We start from the raw sequence: 20,448 nt of genomic DNA on the forward strand, positions 1-20,448 counted from the left end.
AATATATATAACTTTCTAAATTATATATCCTATTCAGGATATTTTCTGGATTTGTATATTTCTAGGCAGAAATGTTTGTCTGTTTGTGTGTGGATATGTGTGTGTTTTGGGGGGGGTGCTTGTTTGTTTATGCTGTATCCGCAGCATAATAGTTGAATAGTTTCTGGTGAAAAATATTCATCGTATGTGTGAATAAATGGCCAAGTACAGGACTTCAGACACCACCTAGATCAGTTACCCTTGCAAAAGCTGGGATCTTTGCTGTATCTATCATGGGTAGTGGGACAGACTTGCAAAACTTTCAGTTACTGTGCATTCGCTCTCTATTGGAGCAACCTCTGGACAATTCCACTTGAGGAAGTGTTACCATCTCCCTTTTCTTTGGTGTCCCTATCTCTAAACTGAAGATATGATCTGCCTCTCAGAATTTTTGTGATTATTTATCAAGAAAATGCAGGTGCTCACATTTTGTAAACTAAAAAAGAAGTTATACAAGTGTTGTATTTTATTACTTTTATTAATAACTACATCTTATTAAGTGCTAATTGGTGTTTGCATTAATGGAAACACTGCTAAGTGCTTTATGGATGTTGGTTATTTAACCAAACAACTAGTAAAGTTATTTAATATTAGGTCCCTACTTTGTTGTTGGAGAAAAAGCCTCAGAGAATAATTTTTCCAAGGTGGGAATGGGAATGGGATTTGAGCTGAGGTTGAACTCTCAAACCTATGCTCTTAATCCTGATATGACTCTGTCTTAGCTAACTTAAAAAGCTCATGCTTTTGTTACATTTTTTACAACTCCACAGCTATTAAAAGAAAATTAGTATTATTTCTTGAAAGGATTTTGGGAGGAAGACCTAAGGATTGAATCCACACAATAGATGAAGGACTAGGATATAGATAAGGCAAAGAAACTGATGGTGCTATTAACAGAGACAGTGATAAAGTGAAATAAAAGGCAATCTTTGTGTATATGGGAGCCTAAGCTTGTAAAATCCTAATCTCTTACATTTGGAATAGCTTATCCATGTAACCTGATCTAATATCCCTTTCTCCCACTCAACAAGGACATGTCTTCTACCTTAGCCTCAAATGGTCATACAGCCTCTGCTGGAACAATTCCAGTAATGGGAAATTAAAAATGCAAATATTTTAACTAAGGGTACAACTATGTAGATCAGAGAAGCAGAGAGAGAAGAATGCACAGAGAAGAAAATTTTGAGCAAGAATCCCACCTTCTTTCCAATTCCTGTTTCTAGGCCCATAAACATTCCCACCCATGGATTCTATGAGCCTCCATTATTTGTTTATAATAACCCCCATGCCTAATTTTGCTTAGTTTCTGTTGGTAACAACCAAATAATAATAATAATAATAAGAAGAAGAAGAAGAAGAAGAAGAAGAAGAAGAAGGAGGAGGAGGAGGAGGAGGAGGAGGAGGAGGAGGAGGAGGAGGAGGAGGAGGAGGAGGAGGAGGAGAAGGAGAAGAAGAAGAAGAAGAAGAAGAAGAAGAAAGAAGAAAGAAGAAAAAGAAGAAGAAGAAGAAGAAGAAGAAGAAGAAGAAGAAGAAGAAGAAGAAGAAGAAGAAGAAGAAGAAGAAGAAGAAGAAGAAGAAGAAGAAGAAGAAGAAGAAGAAGAAGAAGAAGAAGAAGAAGAAGAAGAAGAAGAAGAAGAAGAAGAAGAAGAAGAAGAAGAAGAAGAAGAAGAAGAAGAAGAAGAAGAAGAAGAAGAAGAAGAAGAAGAAGAAGAAGAGTCACCCTGGAGCAAACCTTTCTGTTTTTTAAATTTTATTTTATTGAGTTATAGTCAGTTTACAGTGCTGTGTCAACTTCCAGTGTAGAGCACAATTTTTCAGTTATACATGAACATACATATATTCATTGTCGCATTCCCTTTCACCGTGAGCTACCACAAGATCTTGTATATATTTCCCTTTGCTATACAGTATAATCTTGTTTATCTATTCTATATTTACCTGTCAGTATCTACAAATTTCAAACTCCCAGTCTGGCCCTTCCCACCCAACTCCTCCCTGGCAACCACAAGTTTGCACTCTATGTCTGAGTCTACCTCTCTTCTGTATTTATGTTCATTTGTCTGTTTCTTGTCTTTTTTTTTTTAGATTCCACAGATAAACGATAATAATAATAAGGAAATGCAGAGTCACCCTAGAGCAACCCTTTCTTGAAACAACAACATTCACACTCACATCTCTTACCTTTTTCCTCCTAGATGTTTCTGACACCCTTTAGACACACTGAAAAGAAGACAGTGTCTTCTTAGGTCACTGAGCAGCCATCAGAAGAAGGCCAGAGTTGTCTCTGTCTGAAACTGCCCAACACTTAGACCTCTGGAAACCTGAATTCTGAGTGACTTTTGCTTCTGACTTGACCAGCATCATCTCATTCACATGAAGATGTTGCCTTTGAGCTCCTGCCCTTTGGTCCTTTGGGCAATACAGGACTGGTTAATAATTGTGAACACTGTTATCAATACACGGAAGGCTCTCAACTCTTTTACATTGAATGAAAAAGGGGTATCAACAAATATTTGTTCAGAACTTTAGAACAGATAAAGCTTATGTACATTCTTTGTCTGTCTGAAACCTGACAACACCTCTGTGAAACGGGTCAAATTCAAGAATTTTGGAGCTTGTAGGCGTTGTACTGGGGGGGGGGGGGGTAAACAGAAATTTTAATATCAAAGCTAACAGCAATTTTTCAAAACTTAAAGAAACCGAGTAAAGCACATATCTAAATCAACTTAAATTAAGCTACTAAAACAGAATGAGACTTTCCATTAAAGCAGAGTTAGAGGGGGTTGCAGAGATTTTACAAGTGAGATCAAAGGAAGCAATAGTTAGGCTCGTGTCCATTTATTTTTTAAACAATTCCTGAGTGCTAATTATATGCCAGACACTAAACTAGGTAATGAAGATGAATAAAAAGCAGTCCTAGTAACCCCTGGCCTATATCAACCCCCAGACCAAACACAGTCGCTTACGAGAAGAGGTCTGCAAGTAAATAGCAGTTCCTGTTTGAATTACATCATTGCAAAAACGGAAAACGCATTTCTCAGGAGGTGATGCTCTTGGCAGACAAAAAAAAAAATAGACAGCCACTGTATCTGGGCTGATATCCAGCCATATGCACTAGTATGGCTGAAACGGTTATTTAAAAACTGAAACGCTTTCTTACAGAGTAGTAAAGAGAAGAGTCCCTGAGTAACCTCTCTTCAGCCTGCACCTCTACCTAACAGCGTCCAAACTATCCGGGCTCTGCCTCTGCAGTTCCCCCCAGATTAGGTTCTGATTGGTCATTTTTCATGCCAGTCAGTCTCCAAAGCTCTAATTTCCAGGTGGCCATTGGCTTTCTGCAGGGAATCCCCGCCTCCCGCCCTGGAGCCCGTCCTGCGGCCGCGCCTCCAGTTAGCTGCTCCACGCAGGCCCTGACGTGGTTGGACCTCAGCAGGACGTACTGACGCCGTCTGTACTGGTGATTATTTTAAATTATCTTCCCTGACTGAAACTTCTCACGGTGCGAACTCCAAGAAGGCAGTAATTTGTCTTGTTCATTCTTCAGTGACAGACTACCTGTGTCTTCCACACAGGCGGTCCAGACGTTAAAGTGAAAGTAAAGATATGGGGGAGGAAGGAGGAAAAACGAACAAAGTGCGCATTGTAAGTAATGTCAAAGCCCCTGTTTAAAATAATGACTACCTTAGATACCCTGCTTCAGATATCGAGCCTTAGCAAAACTACTCGCTGCCTTCTGCAAGCTACCTCATGAAACTGCCTTTCATCCTGTGTCCAGTTTCCCTACTTAGTCAGGAAAGCCAGCCAGAGACCAGTCCCAGCTGGTCCATCCCTTGGAGTTCGGGATGGTGGGGATGTGAGGATAGTTGCAGTAGTTTTGATAGCACCTAAAATATGTTATTGAACTTAAAACAAAATTTTAACAGATTTCTTTCTTCCCCTATTAGCCTCCAAATCCTTTTAGAGCAGAAATGGTAGTGATTTTTTATTCCCCAGAGCCTAGTATCCTGTACCTGGAAACTAGCAAATGCTCAGTTAATGTTTATTGAATAAATAACTGAATTAATGGCATGCTTTTGGATTGAGACAATATTTCGTTGACTGTATACAGCACAATTCACAGTTGGTTCTGTGCTAAGTGAAGGCATATCCATCCTCATTCTCTTCATTCATCCAATTAGTCAACAAATATTTATTGTTCAGTTGGCCAGGAGTAGCTGGATTATACAAAGGTGAACAAAAGGAACATGCTGTTTGCTGGTAGAGGTTACGTTCTACCTGGCTCTGTCTCTCTCCCATTATCACCCAGTCCACCACCCCCATTGCTTTCCCTCAGTCTGGAATAATAAAAGCCTTGGGTGTTTGTTTTTTCCTGAGTGTCTACCCAAATTTTCCCTCAGACCTGCAGCCCCACTCCCTTTCTGTGGAGTCCAAGTTCATTGAGTTGTTCCTAGCAGCCATGACAATTTCCTGTCTTAGCTGCCACTGTGTCAACAACTTCCACTGTTGTTTGGATTCCTCCTCTTACAGCCCTTCAGCTCCTACTTCTTTATTCTTTTCTGCCCAAACCACTGTTTCAGAAATTAGTGAACAACTTTCTTTATAATCTTAAGAGTCGGATCTTTGTTATTACTAGTCTTTGTTATCCTTCCTTGTTAAAAGAAAAATACATGTATTGGCCTGATTTATTCAGCTCTACCTGCCAAAAAACCGAATCCAGTGTGATATTAAATGTGACAAAATAGGGCACAGCCTAACTTATTGCTCATTCTTTCTTGTGAATTTTCTACTTTCCAAAGACACAATTTTTGTTCATCAGTCTCTTGCAGTCATCTTCCCAGCGTCTTAGCCCATCCTCTCACTCCATCACCGTCTGATATGGGACCTTTTTCTTCCTACTTTGTTAGGGAGTATGAGCCTCTGGTTCTGGAAATCTGAGTCAGACCCAGAGTTCTATGTGCCATTTCTTTAAGGAGGCTTACCTCAGAGACTTTAGGTAGATGATATTTATGTAACCCGTTGCTTCTTGAGACTATTAAAACAGCAGCTTTGAGTTGGAGCTTTAGAGGATCAAGACAACAATCCTTTCTTCCTCTTATAACTTGATAACAAATTGGAAAATAGACATAGAAGCCAAACAGAGAAATAACAATAATACTTTTACTACTGATCAAACTAAGTGGGGCACATGGATTTAGATCCGTGATGATCCAAAAGTCTTACGAACATTTTACCCCAAAATTAGGCAGAATTATCCATCAAGCTGGGAAACGGCAGGCCTTCTCCCAAGAGGCAGGTAGGCAGGCTCCTCACCACCCTGCAGAGACAAACTAAAATGTAACTGTACTGAGGCCAGCATCTTCTCAAAAATACTCACCTATTACTGGATACACCCCTACACAAAGGAGGACCTAGGCCCTAAGGGGTGGGGAGATGGAACAGAAGGGATCTTAGCACCTTTGTTTCCTCCAGTTTGCTGGCTGGAGGTCATAGACTTCCATCTCTTCTCTTTCTGCCAGCTTTTAGCTGGGAAGAAGTTGTATCACAATATACTAGTTTGTGGAGGATTTGACTTTTTAAAATTTTGTCTGATACAATGCCTTTCTTACTAGTCTCCTCGTTCTGACTGTGTGTTGTATATACCCCAGTTTATGAGAAGGTTTTTGCTCCAAAAGTAAAATTATTAGATTTTTATATTACTTCAGGGATAGAATGTATATTTTTGTTGATATCCATCATTTTTGTTGCCACAAATGGCAAAATCGCAGCTGAAATTACTACAACTGAGTTTGGGTTTTTAGCAAGTTGTATGTTGCTACTTGATTTTTTTCAATATGCCCTATGAAAACAGATGGGAAATGCTGCTGAGAAAACCTGAAAATACCAATAGCACAGAAGCCTCAGTTGACTCTCTAAAGTGGTTCAACACTCTGGGAAGCAGATGTGTATGATGGATGATATTTAAGTGCTGTCAGAACTTTTATAAAATTTGTATAATTTCTAAACCACTTTTTTTGAAGAATGAACTAAAAAAGTCAAGAAGGTAGTTTGTATTTATCCAGATTAAATGGAATACAGATTCCATTTACCACAAATTGCACCACAGGCATTTTGTGTGTGTGTGTGTTTGTGTCTGTGTCTGTGTGTATAATGTAAAATCATGTAGCTCACTTTTTAAAACAGTTTGGCAGTTTCTCAAAAAGTTAAACGTCCATGTGGCCAGAAATTCCACTCCTAGGTATCCACCAAAAAGAGTTAAAAACATATGTCTACTCAAAAGTGTGTACATGAATCTTTATGGCAGCATTGTTCGTAATGGCCAAAAATGCAAAAATTCCAAATGTTTATCAACTGGTTAAACAGAATGTGGTATTTCCCTACAGTGTATTTTCATCAATAAAAGTGAATGGATTACTGTGACATGGCTCAAAGTAAAGGAACCTCAAAAATGTTTGCTAAGTAAAAAAAATAAACACAAAAGACTATATATTGTATGATTCCATTTATATGAAATGTCCAGGATAAGCAAATCTACAAAGACAGAAAGTAGATCAATGGTTGCCAGGGGCTGAGAGGAGGGAGAGCAGATGACGGGGATGGAAATGATGAGTGATAATGGCTATGGGGTTTTTTGTGGGAGTGATAAAAAGGTTCTGAAATTAGATAGCAGTGATGGTTACACAATTCTGGGAATATACTGAAAAAAAAAAACCTGAAATCAAAGAAGAACTAAGTAAATGGAGAGATATTTCATGCTCATGGATAGGAAGAGTCAATTGTCAAGTTGCCATTTCTTCCCAACTTGATCTACAAATTCAATACAATCTCAATCAACATATCAGCAAATTATTTTGTGGATATTGACAAATTGATTCTAAAGTTTATATGCAGAGGCAAAAGACCCAGAATACCCAACTGGAAGAACAAAGTCAGAGAACTGACATTACCTGAGTCATCAAGACAGTGTGACATTGGTAGATGAACAGATCAATGGAACAGGATAGCCTAAAAATAGGCCTACAAAATATAGTCAGCTGAATTTTTGCAAAGGAGCAAAAACAAATCAATGGAGAAAGGATAGTCTTTCCAACAAAAGGTGCTGAAACAACAGGACACCCACATGCAAAATAATCTAGATATAGAATTTTCACAAAAATTAACTCAAAATGGATCATAAACATAAATGTAAATGCAAAATTGTAAAACTACTAGAAGATAAGAGAATATAAGAGAAAATCTAGATTACCTTGATTTTGGTGATGATTTTTTACATACACATAGATATGAGCCATGAAAGGAAGAATTGATAGATTGAAATGCATTTTATTAAAAACTTCTGCTCTGTGAAAGGCACTATCAAGAGAATGAGAAGACAAACTACAAACTGAGAGAAAGTATTTGCAAAGTACGTATCTGATAAAGAACTGCTATCCAAAATACACAAAGAACACTTAGAACTCAATGATTTTTTTTAAAAGATTAAAAATAGGCAAAAGATCTGGACAGATACCTCACCAAGGAAGATATACAGACGGTAAATATGCATAGGAAAAGATGCTCAACATCATGTCAATAGTAACTGCAAAATATAACAAAGATGAGATACTACAACATCCCTATTAGAATGTCCATCTGCAAGCTGGAGATACAGGGAAGCCAGTGGTTTATTCCAGTCCGGGTCTGAAGGCCTGAGAACCAGAGCACTGACTGGTGTAAGGTTCAGCTCAAGCAGTTAGGCAGAGAGAGAGGATTCAACCTTCCTCTGTCTTTTTCTTCTATTCAAGCTTTCTATTCAGGCCGCAGGATGCCCAGAGATCTGTTTAAACATTATTTCTGGGTGTGTCTGTGAGGGTGTTTCTGAAAGAGATTAGCATTTGAATTGGTGAACTGAGTAAAGGTGATTGTTCTCCTCAGTGTGGGTGGGCGTAATATTGATTTATTACATTTTGTTTCTTCATTTACCTATGGATGGACACTTGGGTTGCTTCCACTTTTTGGCTACTGTGGATAATACTGCTATGAACATGGGTGCAAAATATTTCCTTGAGACCCTGCTTTCAGTTCTTTTGGGTATTGTATACCTAGAAGTGGAATTGCTGGATATACTCATTTTATTTTGAATTTTTTGAGGAGCCACCATACTGTTTTCCTTTGTGGCTGCACCATTTTGCATTCCCACTAGCAGTACACAAGGGTTCCAATTTCACCACATCTTTGCCAACACTGGTTATTTTCTGGGTTGTTTGTTTTTGATAGTAGCCATCCCAATGGGTGTAATCATATAGGCTTTTAAAATAATAATCTTTCTTGTTTTGGGTTTTTTTAAAATGTACTTGATAACAAATATTGTAGTCTTGTTTTAAAATAAATTTATTGTTACTAAAGCAAGCAAAAAACTACAATGAATTCATTGTTATTAAAACTTTAAAAAAACCCAAAATTAAAAAAAAATTATAATTCAGATAAATCATTCCTTCCTGGAGGAATGATGAGTGAAAGGGATGAGAAAGAACAAGGAGTATTACTGTAAAGTGAGCCTGAATGGAAGTTTCTCCATCATGGAAAGATGAGCACTGTGGCAAAAGAACTTCTTCCTAGCATTATCTGGGTTTTGCTCTCTTAGCCCTTTGGGCTTTGCCATTAAGTCAAACCAGAGATTTGCTTTATTCCTTGGGGAGGAGATAGCAGTCTCAGGATAAGTTCTCCTGCACCTTCATGTGGCCCCACTCCAAAACCCACAGGAGGATAGCTAACTTTTTTAATGCTAAGGAAGCTCTGAAATAGGTCAAGCTAGTACATTCATTAATTCCATAGCCCTACTGTAACACCAAAAAATATAGTCCCTACTATTTCCTGTTCCATTTCCTAGGTTAAACTATTAACCTGTTATGTTGTCTAATCTAATACATTAAAAATTATGTAATGAAATAAAATGTCAGGAGAAAGACACAAATTATATCAGAAGATATTTCAAATTTGTATATTAACCTTTTTCATTATCAAATTTCCAGGAGAGAAATAAAGTTGGGAGATTAGCTCTCCTCTTCCTTGTAAATTAAACCCCACAGAAAATCCAGAATCCTTAAAATTTACAAAAATTAAAATGCAAAAATGATTATTCCTCTATTATCTATCCTACTCAGTCTCAGCCAGCAGTGTTTTTAAACAGGTGCCTGGGTGGAATCAGGATTCCTTCATCAGCTATAGCCTGAGCTGTTTTCATTGGAAAATTTCTTTAGTAGCTTAAATTTGGATTGATTCAATCAAAATTTCTCATGTCTCTTATTTTTAAGCAATCCAAAATGTAATAGGACACTTAATACTAAATTATTAAAATGTTTAAAATATTAAATTAGTATTAATTTAATTAAGCTAAAACATTAAAATAAAAGCATCAACCCCAAGGCCATAAAGCTACTTAAGCAAGTGGTGTTATCAGAACACAGTGTAGTATTTGGTTAGGACATTTCAGAACCACATAGCTGTTTCCAAACATCGTAGCAGAAACTCAGTGTCAAGAGTAGAGAAAGAAGAGAAAACCTTTTCAGTTTTAGTTTTTCTGGCTTGCTAATCATTTTATGCCTGTTATCTGAAACTATGACTTGTAAACATAGTCTCACTGAGAGAAATGTTTCCCATGAAGAAGTTAATTATGATACTGTGTTTAATGTGTGGCAGGTAGAGGTGGAACTCACCTATGTAAATTGTTTCCTCTTTCAGAGAAGGACACTTGAGATCTTCTTGCATTGTCACAAAATTTAGAAATTTACAGGTTGACAGTCTCAGTTTCAGATTTTGTAGATGAAAAAAATTAATCAAGAGTCGATCTAAGAAAGAAATGGAAAATTTTAACCCAAGCCAGCCTGAGGATTGTAACTCGAGAGATAGTCTTTCAGAAAGCTCTGAGGACTGTTCCACCCACTAGAGGTCAAAGCACAGTTAAATAAGTTTTTGAGACAAAGGGTTATACATCATGTGACGTGTTATTGACAATTTACACAATCAGAACTACACACCCACAGAGAGGAGTGGGTCAGGGTCATCCTGGCCCCTTATAAGATTAAGAAGGAAGGTTATCTCCTAAGGAGGTCTGGTTAACGCAGATGCACAGCACACATTAATGGGGGGGTGGGTGGAGGCCCAAATGGGCAAAGAAAATTTTTATGTTTAAATTTTTCTTGTTGTGCCATAAAATATGAATTTTATTTCATCAGTTTAATCAGCTTATTGGTTTTGATTCTACACCAGCATAATCAAAGCTTATTAACTTCTGTTTCCCCTTTGACCCCCTTTTCTGTGGCACTCAAGGGCTAATTTGAATATAGGCTCTGTTTAGTGACATAATTTTTGTAGTCTCTTGTGTGTGTTCACTTTCAGCCCTTGCACAGTGACTCCTGCCACTGCATAAATGCTACAGAATTTATTAGGTCTATGAAAACTACTTCCTGGTCAAGATTTGCCCCTGTGTTTTTACTGGAGAATTTAGTAAATTTCTGAATTTTAGAAACTGCTTCTAATATTTCTGAGGAATATTGGTCTTTTATTCCACCTGGGGTTTGCTGAATTTCTGGGATCAGAGAAGTAAATGTCATCTATCAGTTTTAGAAAATTATTGGTCTTTATCTCCTTAAACATTGCTTCTAGCCCTTTCTCTCTCCTCTTTTTCAGGGAACTGCAATTACACATATATTATACTTTTTGACTGTATTCCATGTGTCTTTTATGCTCTGCTCTTTTTTTTTCTTTTTTCCCTGCCTTTCATTTTGAAATCTTCTATTGATCTATTTTCCACTTCACTAATAATCCTGACCTCTGCTGCGCGCAACCTGCTGTTAAACACACCCTGTGGGTTCTTATTTCCAAATGATACAGAAAAAATGAATGTGGGGTGAGAGGAGAGCCAGGTCCCAGGTCTTGGTTGAATCCCTGGGACATGCCCCACCAAGTGTGGGTCCTTGGCTTTGCCCAGGAAAGAACTCAAGAGGGAGCCACAGATGAGTAAAGGTACATTTATTTAGAGAGATACATACTGCATAGAGTGCAGGCTGTTATAGAAGGCGAGAGACAATCCATGAGGTGGGGGGTTGGGTACTCAGGTTAAAGTGAAAGTAGATACACACTCCATAGACAGAGTGTGGGCCATCTCAGAAGATGTCTCAGAAGAGAGCGAGAGAGACCATCAGGCATGGTGTTGCCAGTTTTTATGGGCTTGGTAACTTCACATGCCAACAAGTGGGAGAACCATTCTAACTACCCTGGGGAGGGGGCTGGGATTCCCAGGAAATGGGTCACCACCCACTCTTTAACCTTTTATGGTTAACCTTGGAACTGTCATGGTGCCTGTGGGCATGTTATTTATTATGCTAATACATTACAATGAGCATAAATGAAGCTCAAGGTCTACAGGAAATCAAATCTCCTGCCATCTTAAGCCTCAAGGCCTGCTGGGAGTTGAGTCTTCCATCATTTTGGTGTTAATTGCTGTGTCATTTCTTGAATGGTTGTGCCCTGCCCCCTTCCCTCCTGTCTCACAGTTACTGTAACTTTTATATTTAGAATGTCCATCTGATTTTTTTTTATAAATTCCAATTCTATATTGAAGTAAATTATCCATCTTTTTATTGTTACCCATCTTTTTCTCTATTTTCTAAAACTTATTAGTGATGGTTAAGTCCTGTCAACTCTAATATCTAGATCTGTTTCTATTAACATTTCTCTTAGTGTTTGTTTAGTTATTTGGATTTCATTTTTAGCATGCCTCATAATTTTATATTGGATACTAGATATTATAGATAAAAAAATTGTGGAGGCTCTGAATAATCTAACCTCCAGAGAGTTAAGTTTTGTTCTGGTAGGCAGAAAGAATACTGGAGGGTCACTTTGATCCTGTAAAGACTGGGTTTTAAGCCTTGTTGGATCTATTCTGTTTCATTACTGTACTGCCCTTACGCTAGGGGTATGGCGTTTTGGGAGTCTCAACTGAAAGTTATGGGTATTTTTCTGTTTTGAAGAGGCTTGAAGTCCAACTTGTGTTGGATTCTGAAATCTCTACTTAGCTTGTCAGTCTCCAAACTGTTCTCTGGTATGTGTTTTGGCATCTTGCTTTGTGTATCCTGGGTGTAGGAGCTGACCACTATCTTGAGGGGAATTTGTACCTAGATTATTGAGCTACTTCTCTGCCATGCTCCCCTCTCTGGGAGTTCTCCTTCAAGTCCCAGCCACTTTGGCAGCTCTGAACTTTGACATTTAATCCTTCAGCTCAGTAATACTGCATCTTTTACTCAGCCTTTATTCTCTAGCACCTAACGTGGAAAATTCCCTCAGGAGAAAAATCCCAGGGTGAATATGGAGCTCACTTTGTGTGCTTCTCTCCTTTGAAGAATCATAGATTCAAGTCCTGTCTCCTGTGGTTACTCATCAGGACTGTCAAAGGGTTGTTTTTATATTTTTCTATATTTATATATAATACTTATATATTTATAAATATTTACATATACTATTCTATGCTAGCCCCCAACACCCTCCCCCCAAGGAGAAAGAGTCAGTCTGATATGTGCTCCTCCATCTTGACTGGAACTGAAAGTTTCAGTGCTTCTTAGCTTTTTTTGCTACTTGGTTGGTTGGTTGATTTTTTTTCTTATTTTTTTGTTTGTTTTTCATGGTTTGTTTTTTTTTTTTCTGAGAAGGGTGGAGAATGAAGCGTATTTATTTTCTTTTTAATGGAGGTATTGGGGATTGAACCCAAGATCTTGTGCATGCTAAGCATGAACCCTACCACTGAGGTATGCCCTCCCCTCCTTAGCTTTTGAGTTTGCAATAATTTCACTGAACTGTTTACCTGCCTCAACTAATGAAGATAGCATATTCATTTAAAATGTAGGAACCCCATTCCTTTTAATTTGTGTATTGGATAAAATCTACCATGTGTCCATGGGCAAAGCCAAAGTCTTGAGTCTCCTAGGAGAGCAGCTTCAGCTAAGTAATAGGATTAGAAGCCTGATTGCAGATAATTAGGTGGTAAAGAATGTATGTAAATCAGAAAGTACAAACATCAAATGAATACAATGTATTTAAACATATTGGTTATGAAGGGAAGTAAGAGATGTGTGGTGGTTAGAGGGGGAAGGCTTTGTTTTAAGAATGAGGAGACCTGAGGGTGTTTATAGGTTGGGCATGGAGCTAATGGAGAAAGGGAGGCCAAAGACAACAAAATATTAAGATAACAGAAGATAATTAAAAATTTATTAGTAGAGATGAGAGTGGTAGAGTAAATTGCTTAGGTAAGATAGAATGGGGGAAAAATAGAGAGGGAAAGATATAGATTAAGTTTGGAGGTTTGAAAGAAGGAATGATGAGATATCTGATAGTGTCATTTTCTGGAGACAGTTGGAATCGTGGGAGAGACCACTTGAAGATAAAGAGACAGTAAAGAAGTAGAATTAAAGGCTCGATGAGTTGCATGAGTGAGAGGGTGATGACTCCTGGTTTGGGGGTGTAGGCAGTTTAGTGGATGGTAGTGTTGAGGTTAATAAAACAGAGAACTGATCAGCAGATTTGGGAGGAAAAATGAGTTAAAAAGAGTTCAGCTTTATTCACAATGAGTCAATCAATGACAGTGACTATTGTCTATGAACCTTGGGATCCGTAACGTCCACGGTAAAGATAAACCTTCTCCCTTGCAGGCCTTGCAGATTACAATGTGGTTACCTCTCCATAAACCCATTGTAAGTTGAAAGTATCGTAAGTCAAAATGCATTTTATATACCTAACCCACCAGCTTAGTTTACCTACCTAACATCACAGCTTAGCCTAGCCTACCTTAAACGTGCTCAGAACAGTTACGTTAGCCTACAGTTGGGCAAAATCACATTACACAAAGCCTAATTTATAATAAAGTCTTGAATATCTCATGTAATTTATTGAATACCATAGTGGAAGTGAAAACCAGAATGGTTGTATGGGTAGAATGATTATGAGTGTCTCTGACTGGCAGCTGAGGCTCATTGCCCCTGCCCGCAGTACCAGAGAGTATTACCCCATATCGTTAGCCCAGGTAAAGATCAAAATTCAAAATCTGATTTCTACTGAATGTGTACTGCTTTCATACTGTGGTGAAGTCGAAAAATCTTTAGTGGAACCAGTTAGCTGGGGACCTTCTGTATGGAACAGTGCTGCAGCAGCATTCTCCTTTGCTAGAGACACTAGCTTCCATTCTTAGAGGACAGTGTGGAATATAAGAAAAGGGTTTTCAGAACAAACATTTAGTGGAGGATTTATTTGACCTATGAACTTTTCTTTTTTAAACCATGAAAACATCCCTTTGACTCCATGGTGGATACCAAGCTATATATATACTTTACTATGAGTTCTTCATGAAAAATGGTGATCAGAAATTCTCATCTGAAAGGAACATTGAGGTTGTTTAGGAGAAAGGTTTTTTACAATAACTAAAGAGAAAATTGAAAGGAAAAGATTTTAAAAGAAGGGAAAAGAGGGAAAGAGGGGAAAGGGAGGCCAAACAACAACTCGGAGAAGTAATGATTCTGAGGAGGGAATAATAGAAGATATAACAGGATGAGTGATTTGGAGGGTGGAGGACAAAAACTGGGAAAATATGGAGAGAGGGATTGAGAAGTGGAGAAACTTTTGAGATTGGAAATTGAGGACGGTAACAACGGAGCAAATAGGAAGAAGCAAGAATGAGGTCTGGAGATGAAAAGATCTTCGGGTTGAGGTAGTGGGTGGAGAGAATGGGGAGATGGCAGAGGGTGGAGAGGCAGCGGCGGGTGTTTGTGGGAGAGGGACAGAAGCAATCTGGGCGGAGCAGGTGGTAGAGGCAGCCGCGGAGGAGGCCTGGTCCTTCCAGGTCTCCGCCACAATAGTGGCAACTGGAGTGGATGGACATCCACGCCCAGAGGATGCGCCCTGGCAGTGCGGGAAGACCTTAGGAAAACCAAGTAGTGACGGTAACCAGGACTGGGCTGGCCAGGCCCGGGAAACCCATGAAGAGGACTGACAGCGGGTCCTGTTGCCGTCGCCGCTGCGACTGCGGCTGCTGCCGCCGCGCGTCCCGCCGGGCGCACGGCGCGCCTTACTGGTCCAGGGACGCGGCGCGGACCCCGCAGTCCTCGCGGCCGTCTCCCGGCCGGGGACGACGGCATCCCGAGCCGGCCGGGAGCTGGGCAGCAGCCGCCGAGGAGGAAGAGGCAGCCGCGGCAGCCGCACCCTGCATGAGGTGAGAGCATCGCGGGAGCCGGGGAAGGATGAAGCCTGCGCCGGGAGTGGCGGCGCCCAGTGGAGAACCGCTTTGGGGTCTGAGACTCAGAGGCTGGAGACCTGGGCGCCTGGGAGAGAGCGGCGCAGGGTGACATCAGCTTGGGGAAGGTTGGAGGGCAAGGCTGAGGGCACGGGGGCAAGGGGGCTGGTGTGGCGGGGGCGGGAGAGGGAGAGACGGTGGGGAGTTACCTAGAAATACAGGTGTGGCGCTGGAATGTACCGGACTAAAGCTTAGGAAGCCCGTCTCTATCCCAAGGTTTTTGCTTAACGTGTAGTCAACCAGTTGGGTGGTGGAGATAAGATTGAAGGCCATGCCGGCTGGGTCGAGTCAAAGGAGAGGTGAACACATGATTCAGAAGGCCATGCCAAGGGATGAAGCTCTAGGGATGATTAAAAGATAAAGGACCAGGGAATGTGCGTGGGTATACAGTTGAAAGAGTACCCACTGCCTTATCTTATCCACCCCCCACCCCAGTCTTAGATACTGACAGCAGGGTGGGGGTTGGTGATGGTTCTTCCTACCATCTCGTCTCCTGCAGAGCTGGATCCCAGCCTGCTGGCTGGATGATGCCGCGCAGGACGAGCTCCACTTAAACCCAATCACTAACGTTGCTCTGGTTGAGAAGACCGTATAAATTAGGCCCAGATTTCCTTCATGTAGCAGCAGCAGGATGAAAATCTGCAATACACACGATTTTTTTTTTTTAAGAAGAGACATTGTGCTGCTGACGTTTTTTGAAATAAACATTTCCTTGTCACAGCGTCTTTAGCTTATTGTTTTCTGGGAAGCTGGAACTCATAAATCAAACTATAAGGCAATAGTGGTTTCAGTATCTAAGCTGCCATTAACTAACTGGGATCTGAAAAAAGTTCTTTATTTCTCTAGGCCTGTTTCCTATGCATAAAATCAGAGTTTGGCTCTTTTGAGTGTTAATTACAGAACTAAATATTAATGAAATCTGTATTTTGTGTTCAGGACTATGTTTTATTTGTGAACTAGGAAACAGTTTATTCACAGACACTTAATTGTATTTATTCATCACACTGCCCACTGTTTATTTGAGAAAACTGAGTCAGACTATCAGTTAACAGTGCTTAAAGGAATCACATTTCTATTAAGAAAGCCATGATAAAGTACTGCTTTTAAGAAGGAATGAAGCAAGTAGTATTCATTCTCTGATTTTTTTATACAGTGGAATTTTAGCCCAAACATTATTACTTTTTAAAATCATGTGTATCTATGGTGTGTTGAATATTTTTCACATTACTTAGGAAATTTTTTAAAGCCTGAAACAAAAAAAATTAATCTGAATATATATTTATAATTTAAGGTCTTCTTAGCTACTTTATGTACACTAGGGTGAACCTTTTCATCAAAAGAAGCATTACCATTGCAAAATTTTAAATGAATCACGACTCATCCTAGAGATGTGATTTCTTTGTTTTCAGTAACAAAAAATTTGTAGGTTTAGAATTAGGTTCTCTATAAATTGTGGCTTTGTTGTTAAAATAGATGGCATGCTTTTGTTATTTCCTTAATAGTCATTCATCTAACAAATCTCTGCATTCATCTTAGTTGATGTGATAACGAGCCTTGAAATGTTTTTAAACATTTCAGGAAAACCCAAATGAAGAGTGTCAGAAACTTCACTGAGGTTGGTGCTACTCTGATCCTCATTTAAAAATCAGTTCTCCAGGAATGTGCAACATATTTTTTCAAACATACCTGTCTTAGCTATAGTATTAAAGGTTTATGAATATTAGAGGCTTGTGCTTGGGAAGAACTGTCTGTGGTATCCAATTTTCAGCTCCCAATCAACTAAAAAAAATGGAAGAAGACAATTCTGCACATTATCCAGATTCATTTTAATTCAGTGTTTTTTATTGAGCAGTGATGGTGGAAGCCAGTACAAAACTGGATGCAAAACTACCCTCAAGTAGTTGAGAATCTATAGTTCTAACCTACACTCACCTAACTATAGTAAGGAGTAAGTGCTATAACAGAAATGTGAACTGTGGAAATGAAATATAAATAAATACAAGCTGACTCACTGTGTTCCAAGAGGTCATACAAGGTGGCATTGTCCTGGAAGAATGTGCTTTAGCTTGTTGAGTCTGTTTCTCAGCCTGATTATTAAACAAATCCACAAGACTACTATATAAATGCAGAATGGCCAATTATTAATTCACAATGAGGATTCTAACATCTTAGGGAACTAGACTCTCTTTTTTTATTTCAGTGAGTTCTCTTGGCATGCTTGCCACATTTGGAAGCCAAACTATAACCAAAATGTTGTTTGTGAAATTTGAACTTAGAACAAGGAGAATTAATCAGTGAATTCTAATTTTTTTTTAAAATGATAATAGCTTCAAACACAGTATCAAAGATACAAAAGGTTCTTTCTTCCCTGGATGGTGAGTGTCATCAATGATCAACGTCTCTTCTCCTGTACGCCTTCTTTTTCTCTCTGACATGCTGATATTTTCAGGTAATAGTCTATTTGGCTTGAGAATCTTTATGTCTGTTTCAAATGTCTGCATATCTCTTCTCTGAACCAGTTTGTATTCATTGTGAAGTTTAAATTCCAAGTGGCAGGCTTACTTTCCTTAGGTAAAATTCATGATGAGGGTGAGGAAGTGGGGTTGGGAGACCTTGTTATATAGCACCTGCATGCTGGTAATATGAACCACGTGGTTAATGGCCACTGGATATAGTGCTAAGAGGCAGAGGATCAGAGAGGGCTTCACACACACAGAAGATGAACTTTTTCTGGCCTAACAAGATAACAAAGCCAGAGTTGGGTGGGAAGTAAATTTTAGCAGAGATACATAAGCAAATGTACGGCCCTGGGAAAATGCTGTAGTGAAATGAGACCCATGCTGTGATGGAACTTTTCTACGAGGACTTAATTCAAAGATGATCCTCTTTCAAGTATTCAACTATTTAAAAAGAGGAGTTAAGTGAATTGCCATCTGATGGCAATGTGCCTCAGTGTGTACTTTTGAAGCCTAGCAGACTGTACATTCTAGGTGGATAGCTTGGCAGGCAACTGTTGGGAGTGGAGCGGGGGATGATGTCAGAGAAGGATCAGTAAATTTCTGTGGGATGAGGGTGTAGCTCAGAGGTAGAGCACATGTTTAGCATGCAAGAAGTCCTGGATCCAATCCCCAGTACCTCCATTTAAAAACAAGAACGATCAATGAATTTCTAACATCAAACTTCAACCATTATGTCTCCTTAGCCATCTCTCTTTGTTTATTTTATTTTTACTGCTACATTGAGATATAATTGACATACAGTAAATTGGGCAAATTTGAAATACACTATTTGAAAAGTTTCACTATATGTATGCATCTTTGAAATCATCACATGTCCGTCATCCTAAAAAATTTCCTTCTGGTCTTTTATAATCCCTCCCTTCTGTCTCTTCCTGCCCCACTAACACACAAGCAACCACTGATCTTTTTGGCATTATGTGATAGTTTGCATTTTCTAGAATTTTATATGAATGGGATGATACAGCATGTACTCTTTGTTTTTGCCTGGCTCCTTTCACCCAACATGGTTATTTTAAGCTTTATCCATGCTGTTGTAGGTATCCATAGTACATTTTGTTTCATTGATGAGTAGTATTCCACTGTATGTGTATGCCACAGTTTGTTTATTAATTCACCAGCTGTTGAGTCATTTCTAGAGTTATGGCTACCACAAATAAAGCTACTATGAACATTCATGTACAAGTCTTTGTGTGTGCACATGCTTTCATTTCTCTTGGGTAAACAGTTGGCATATGTTTAACTGTTTAAGAAATTGCCAAACTCTTTGTCAAAGGGATTGTACCTTTGACACTCCCAATAGAGATGTATGAAGGTCCCCATTTCTGAACATCCTTACCAACATTTGTTAGTCTGTCTTTTTTTTATTATTATTATAGCCATTCTAGTGGATGTGAAATGGACTATGATTTTGATTTGCGTTTCCCATTTGACTACTGATGTTGAACATCTTTTCATAGGCTTTATTATCATCTGTATATTTTTGGTGAAGTGTCTTGAAATTTTTTGCCCATCTTTTATGGAGTTGTTTGTTTTTTTAATTGTTAAATCTGGAAATTATTTATATATTTTAAATATAAGTCTTTATTATATATGTACTTTGTAAATATTTTCTCCCGATCTATAGCTTGTCTTTTCAAAAGTTTTTTTTCAGTTTTTCTAAAGTTAAGTCCAAACTATCAAATTTCTCTTTTAAGGATTTTGCTTTTAATGTTATAGCTAAGAAACCATTACTTATCCTAAGGTTACAAAACTATTCTCCTATGTTTTCTTCTAGAAGTTTCATGTTTTATATTTAGGTCTATGGTCCATTTTGAAATAACTTCTGTATATAGTACAAGGTATTGATCAAGATTCATTTTTTCCCCATATAGTGTTGTTCCAACACTGTTGATAAATTTATCCCTTCTCCATTTAATTACCTTGGCACTTTTATTGAAATCATTTGTCCATATGTATGTGAATCTATGTCTGAATTCCCTATTCTGTTCCATTAATCTATTCATCTATCTTTAGACCAATACCATACTGTCTTGATTACTATGTTTTTATGTCTTGAAATAATGTAGTTCAAATCTTCCAGTTTTGTTCTTCTTATTCAAAATTGTTTGGGCTATTCTAGGTTCTTTGCATAACCATACACATTTTAGAATCCACTTGTCAATACAGACAAAAAGCCTCCTGGGAATTTGAATGGGATTGTATTGAGTCTATATATTAATTTGGAGAGAATTGATATTTTAACAATATTGAGTCTTATGATCCATAAACATGGTATGTCTCTTCATTTATTTAGGTCAGTGGTTCCCAACTAGAGGCAATTGTATCTCACAAAGTATATTTGACAGTATCTAGACACATATCTAATGGTCAAAACTCATGGCAAAGGTGATAATGGCATCTAGTAGATAGAGGTCAGGAATACTGATTGACATCCTACAATACATAGGATGTCACAGTTCTGATAATGAAGGATGGTCCAAACCAAAACATCAATAGTGACTGAGGTTGAGAAACCTTCATTTAGTTCTTCTTTAATTTCTCTCAGTAGTGTTTTACGTTTTTGGTATACAGCCTTTA

The 20,448-nt window shown here is 38.6% G+C and overlaps 1 protein-coding gene across 13 annotated transcripts in view; it reads left to right on the top strand.

Moving 5' to 3' along the window:
- The first annotated feature begins 3,563 nt into the window (after window positions 1-3,563).
- Window positions 3,564-20,448, top strand: part of PDE4DIP (phosphodiesterase 4D interacting protein) — a 206,059-nt gene continuing 189,174 nt past the window's right edge. For 12 of the 13 annotated variants that reach the window (XM_031457924.2, XM_064488894.1, XM_031457940.2 and 9 more), the window contains exon 1: window positions 15,024-15,271. In XM_031457924.2, coding sequence (XP_031313784.1) covers window positions 15,039-15,271 — 233 coding nt within the window. In that variant the 5' untranslated portion in view covers window positions 15,024-15,038. Of the gene's footprint in view, window positions 3,682-15,023; window positions 15,272-20,448 lie in introns of those variants that run through there. The other variant, XM_064488900.1, reaches the window with a different exon arrangement.

The sequence above is a fragment of the Camelus dromedarius genome, chromosome 9, assembly GCF_036321535.1.
Source record: "Camelus dromedarius isolate mCamDro1 chromosome 9, mCamDro1.pat, whole genome shotgun sequence".
Classification (NCBI taxonomy): domain Eukaryota; kingdom Metazoa; phylum Chordata; class Mammalia; order Artiodactyla; family Camelidae; genus Camelus; species Camelus dromedarius.